The 5909-nt window shown below is 54.1% G+C and overlaps 1 protein-coding gene across 3 annotated transcripts in view; it reads left to right on the top strand.

The window, feature by feature from the left end:
• KDM5B (lysine demethylase 5B) overlaps positions 1 to 2688 on the top strand; it is a 79265-nt gene extending 76577 nt beyond the window's left edge. For all 3 annotated transcript variants that reach the window (XM_024130622.3, XM_024130623.3, XM_024130624.3), the window contains 2 exons: positions 155 to 475; positions 942 to 2688. In XM_024130622.3, the coding sequence (XP_023986390.1) occupies positions 155 to 475; positions 942 to 1079 (459 nt within the window). In that variant the 3' untranslated portion in view covers positions 1080 to 2688. The remainder of the gene's footprint in view (positions 1 to 154; positions 476 to 941) is intronic.
• The last annotated feature ends 3221 nt before the right edge of the window (positions 2689 to 5909 follow it).

The raw sequence follows: 5909 nt of genomic DNA on the forward strand, positions 1-5909 counted from the left end.
CAGTGAAGCCAGGCGGCCCTTTAGGACGTGAAGGCGGGGGGGGGGGCGCGGCACGCGTCGGTGTCGGTGGGGAGCGCCCGCGTCTCGTGCAGCCGGTTCTCAGCACCGCTGGTTTGGGCGAGAGGCTAAATGGCGTTTGCCGTCTTCCACCCAGAGTGACGGCTGCCGTGCGAAGCGAGACGGGGTCGGTGGCCTCGAGAGCAAACTGAAGAGACGCCTGGAAAGAGAAGGCCTCTCCGCCGAGCGGTGGGAGCGAGTCGCCAAAACGCGGACGCCTAAAAAGAAGAGGATCAAACTGAGCCGCCGCAAGGACACGAACAGTTTCAAGTTAGAGAGGGCGCGTGGCTCTGAGCTGGTCCCTTCTGCGGACACTCAGTCCCTGCCCTCAGACACGTCCTGCTCGGAGCAGGAGGCCTCTGAGGACGAGGACGCCGTCTGCCCGGCCGCGAGCTGCCTGCAGCCAGAAGGAGACGAGGTCAGTGAGGTTTGGGCCGCGGAGGACGTGCGTTCCCTTAACTCAGAAACCCTGTAAGCTACGGCTCACCTGGCCGGGCCTCTCTCCTGCTCACCTGCCTTGAGCCGAGCTGAGTGGATTGCTCACCCTCCCCCACGGGTGCCTCTGCTCTCACATCGTTCCTGGGTCTCCTCCCTTTTCTTGAAGAAGCTCTTCCTCTGCCCTTTGTCCTTTTCCTGCTCCTCCAGCTTTCACCGCCCAGCCCAGCGCTCAGAAGGTGGGAGGGATGCTGCCGCCACGCCCTTTGCTTCCTTGTCACAGGGCGGCGCTGTCTTAGCCCCAGAGCCGTCACCACTCGAAGACTGGCTTTGACTCGGTCGCTTGGGCTGCCGTGCCCGAGGTCCCAGTGCTGGGGCAGCGGCCTGCCCGGTGTCCGTCGGGCCCGTTCTTCCCCTGAAAACCCCGTCTCCCTGCTCTCTGTAACCAGGTGGACTGGGTCCAGTGTGATGGCAGCTGCAATCGGTGGTTCCATCAGGTCTGTGTTGGTGTCTCTCCCGAGACGGCCGAGGAGGAGGACTACGTGTGCGCGTGCTGTGCGGCGACGGACGCGCCGGGCCGGAGATAAAACAAACAGACCCTAACTGTAATTCAGGACTCGGCCAGAGGACTCCTCCAGTGTCGCAGCAAAGCTGCAGGACTGGCGTTCAGACCAGCCTGTGAACGGTGCTATTTCTATTCCTTACGGGATCGTTTTTCCAGAACTCTTTGAAAAAAAGAAAAAAAAAACGACTAAAAAAATTTTTTGACACTTTTTGTATTTTTTTCCTTAAGAGCTGTTTGTGATTGTTGAGGTTTGAAATGCTGACTGTTTTTTGCAGGGGTTCCCACCAACGTGGAAGGATTGGAGCTTGCACCTTTTCATGTACAGCATTAAAATCTTAACCTCTTTCTGGGATTTACCGGCTTAAGAGTCCAACTCAGTTTCAGTGCCCAGAAGAGCACCAGAAATTCCAGTAGATCCTCATTTGAGGGATTTCTCTCTTGTTTACTCTGTTACCATATTGGGGAGCTTAAGTTTTTCACTTTTGGGGTTTTTGTTTGTTTCTTTTATCCACTTTTCTTTTTTCCTGGTAGACTAGGTTTATTTATCTAAGCAATAACTTCCATGTTGGTTTCAGTGGCTGGAATTAAAACAAAACAAACTTCCAAACAGTGTGTTGGTGCTTTAGCATCTGGTTGATGTCAGAATGCAAACGTCTAGTTTCTGGTGTCACTGGTGACCTAGTGACATAGAAAAGAGGCTGCTCTGTAAGTACCTGCCACAGCTGTATTTTGGCTTTCTCCTTGCTCCTTCCCTCCTCGCCTGTTTTTTTTGGTAGCTTGTATCAAATGTTGCAGTTTATATTGTGGAATAAACCCTTGGTCCTAATATAACCCTAAATGCTGGTTATTCAGAGCCACTAGCTTACATCTGCCTCTGCCCCTCCACCTGGGGCTTTGAAGAGCGGAGGGGTTGCCTGCTTTTGCCCCTGCCCAGCCAGGCTACAGTAGCGGCGGATGGTAGCCTGCAGACACTAAGGGATTCTTTCGTGTCCTGCTCTGTTCGGTGGGCCATATGCCTCCAACCCCCACTAACAAAGACCCCCCTTTCCTCCCGTCTTCAAGGAATAGAACCTGTCTTTAAAGCCATGCTCTTTTTAAACAAGCTTTCTCAGAATGTTGGCAAATCGTTCCTGTGCTCAGATCGGCCCTCCTTGTGGGAACGATGTCTTTATTATGTTTGACTTGACAGGGAAACTTGGTTTAGGGTTGAGGTGTCAGAAGGGGAGGTGTAAGGAGAGTGCACCCTCACAGAGAGCTAGGAGGGTGTGGGTCGAGGAAACACTTGGAAACACCCGGGCTTTGCCCTCTCGCTTTCCTTGCTCTCTCTCTCTCTCTCTCACTGTTGTTACTGGTCATGGATGGCCCACAGCCTTTCCCTGCCTTTTCTTTTTAAAGGACTCTGTTCTGCAGTGGAGAAGACATTCTGGTGAACAGACTCTTGCTTGCTGTCTGCTATCCTGTTGCTAATAATACCTGTTTTCCCTCCATTCTATAGCCATAAATCTGAAGATGGGTAGAAACAGTGGGTCTTTAATAAAACAACAAAAACAGCAGTTTGTGATGTAGCAGAGATTTAAATGTGTACTGCCCCCTTTTATGCAATTCAGATAATTAAATCTCTTTAAGAATGACTTCGAATCGTCTGCAGTTTTCCCAGAGTTGTCATATTTCTCCTTGTCTGATGGGCTTCTGGGGCCAGTGGAGAAGAACAGTCTCCAGAGTCCCATCTGGAGTGGCAGTGGTTTTGGCCTTTTTCTCTTTCACTGACGCGTAGTTGATTGACAGCGTTGTGCCAATCTCTGCTGGTTTCTGGCCTTTTTAAGCACCCCGATTCTTAGACTCCCTGACGTTGGGGCGCGATGCTGACTCCCCCAGTTCCACGGAGAACATAAGCTTAAAGGGGACTTTGCTCCTGGAATAGAGCCTTTGCCTGTAGGGAGCTTCTGCCCGTCTGGCGTGCACCTCCCCTGCCCCACGAGCTTTTCTTCTTCACCTGGAGGGTTGTTCGCAGTCCCTGGCAGCAGCACCCTTGTGCTGAAGAGTCTCTGCCCCGGGTGGGGGGTGGGGTGGGCAGGAGTCTGTGTATGTAAACCACCTCCCCCCCCAGGTGGGGCCACGGTCTGTTCGTTACACACGACGGTACTGAAGTTAAAGGCCTGTCACGTGCCAACAGTTATCCTGCTAGTGAATGACGACGGCTCTCCTGGAGCCTCCATCCTGCCCGCACGCCAGCACGACGCGGAAACACGGACCCCCGATGGACGCCTTCCGTGAGGGACTCACCGAGACCCCGGAGTGGGTGTATTTTCTACAAACCGTGCTTGTGCGAGGCGACACGCGCGAGATGGTAACACACGCAAGCCGACACTGTTCCGTCCCGGGTCTTGCAGCTGCGTGAGGTGTGAGGAAGAAAGGGCTGAGTGAGATCGGAGCCTAAGCCAGGAGGGCACGTGGGTGAAGAAAGAATCTAGTGCCCCCGCCTCAGCGCCGTGACTGCTGTGTCTGTTTTTCCTCCCAAATCAGGCTGTAGGATTTCTCACGAGCGCAAAGGGCTTGCCTGTGTGTCGTCTCTATCCTGGAGGAAGACTGGGATCTGGACGCACTGTAAAAGGAAGGTCCGCTTCTTTACCGCTTCATTTCAGCGTCCTGGGAGGGGGGCTCGTTTACCCTTCTCAGAGTGAACCTGAAGCCAGAGATGCCACCTGAGGTTGTGGCAGTTGGTAGAAACCCGCTTTGTTCTGCCTGCACGCTCTAGTAACGAGAGGCAGAGGTGTTCATGAGACTTGGGGTCTTCCCCGGAAGCATGGGTCCGTGGGCAGGGGTAAGCCTGCGGACAGGGTGGGTGTCTCCCAGAGGGCCGAAGCCCGGCTCCCCTGTTCCTCTGGTTGGGCTCTCATCACGGGCCCCCGCCGCTCCTTTAGGCTCACCGCCCTCTCGACGGAGACCCGCTTTCGGCTTGCACCAGGCCTTCATGCCTGGGGGTGTTTTTCTGGGCTCGGCCCCACCTGGGGTTCCTGCCACGTGACACAGACTGGGGTGGACTGTCGATGCCATGTACCTGGGACAGGAGGCGGAACGGCCCGGCAGGGATTTTAACCGCCGTTGCCTGTTGCGTTCAGTACCTGTGCCCACTCTGTGCTGCGCGTTGGCCTCTGTTAGCACGGTCCTTCCTCGGCGTAAAGATGCAGACAGCACAGTTCCTTTCTGCTGGACTTCGCCTGTTGGGAGGAAGAGCTGAGGAAAAAGATGAAGAGCCCGGTGCCTATCCTTGAGCACCAGGGCGATGGCGCCCATCTTCCGCCCTCTCCAGCCCAGCACGTGGATCCTTTGAGGCCCTTGACTTCTCTGGGTGGTTCCGTGGGACAGAGAAGCTGCCTGGACGAGACCTCGTATGAAGTTGTACCATCATAAATCCACTTCCAAAGCATAATGAGTCCATCTATAAAGCGTACCTTTCACTTGTTCCAAATTTTTGTAAACATTTTCATGTTTCAAGATTGCTTACATAGGAATACATCTTCACCTTTTTATCAGTTAGGGTGGAGCCTTTAGATGTGACCCAGCCCTCTGTTCTGTTCTGGGCTGCTTGGACTAGGATGAAGGGTGGCGAGCGACGCACTCTTACTTTCAGGAGGACCCGCTGCGCTGGATGGAGGAATGGGATTGCGAGGTCGTCGGACTGCTGCAGGTGAGTGGGGGCCAAAGGACTCCTCCTTCTGTTTCCCTTGAATGGGACACGGAGAAACTTAAAATGGCCTTTCTCAGGGAACAAGGTTTTTTGCTCTGTTGAAAAGAAATGCCCAAGACACCCTCTCTTCGCAGGGAAATGTGGGGCTCCTGCCGGATGTTGGGGTCAGGGGGAGGGCGGGTTCAAAAGCACTGGCTCCTGTCTGCCCGTGATCCTGGTAGGAACATACACGGAAGAGGCCCCTTCTGCACAGGGCCGGAGCAGGTCGTTGGACAGTTCATCAAAAAGTCAGTTAACGGGGCTTCCCTGGTGGCGCAGTGGTTGAGAGTCCGCCTGCCGATGCAGGGGACGCGGGTTCGCGCCCCGGTCCGGGAGGATCCCGCGTGCCGCGGAGCGGCTGGGCCCGTGAGCCGTGGCCGCTGAGCCTGCGCGTCCGGAGCCTGTGCGCCGCAACGGGAGAGGCCACGGCAGTGAGAGGCCCGCGTACCAAAAAAAAAAAAAAAAAAAAAAAAAAGTTAACGGATGAAAAAAGATATGCTTACCGAAGTTGTATGTCCATCCACTTAAGAAACTAAAATTGAGAAAAATTAGTTTGGAGAGGCAAGGGCTCTTCTTCACAGTAATCACATGCGTTGTCTATGATTTTCAGTTTCGGCTTCCTTTAAAGTGGATAAAGAATTTAGACATTGTGAAGGAATTTGACTTTAGAATTAAAGATACTTATTTTCTCCAATCTTTTGTTAAGGTTTTCACCTGTACCTAATTTAACAGCAACTTTTTAAAGCAACTCAGTCTAGTTTTTATAAAAACAAGTCTTCACACTCATAGGTTTATGTAACAATCAAAACGTAATGGCTACAACAGACTGACTCGTGGTCAGCTAGGAACAGGCGAGGCCGGAAGAGGCCGACTTCGGGCCAAGGAAGACCCGAGCCGGGGAGAAGCTGCCGTCGGCCAGTCGGGCGTCTGCTGTGTTCACAGCTGCCTGGTCCAGCTCTTGCAAGACTTCGTAAGCTCCTAGGAGATGGCTCGGTGTCCTCTGGTCGGGGCCGTCGTGACCTGCCGGCCGGGTGCAGCCCACCAGGGCTTCTGTCCTCAGCGCAGGTGGCGAGCATCCCTGTCTCGGGTGTGAGAGCTGAGGGGCGGCAGGCAGGCCTAGGAGCG

Source organism: Physeter macrocephalus, chromosome 4, assembly GCF_002837175.3.
Source record: "Physeter macrocephalus isolate SW-GA chromosome 4, ASM283717v5, whole genome shotgun sequence".
Taxonomy (NCBI): Eukaryota; Metazoa; Chordata; class Mammalia; order Artiodactyla; family Physeteridae; genus Physeter; species Physeter macrocephalus.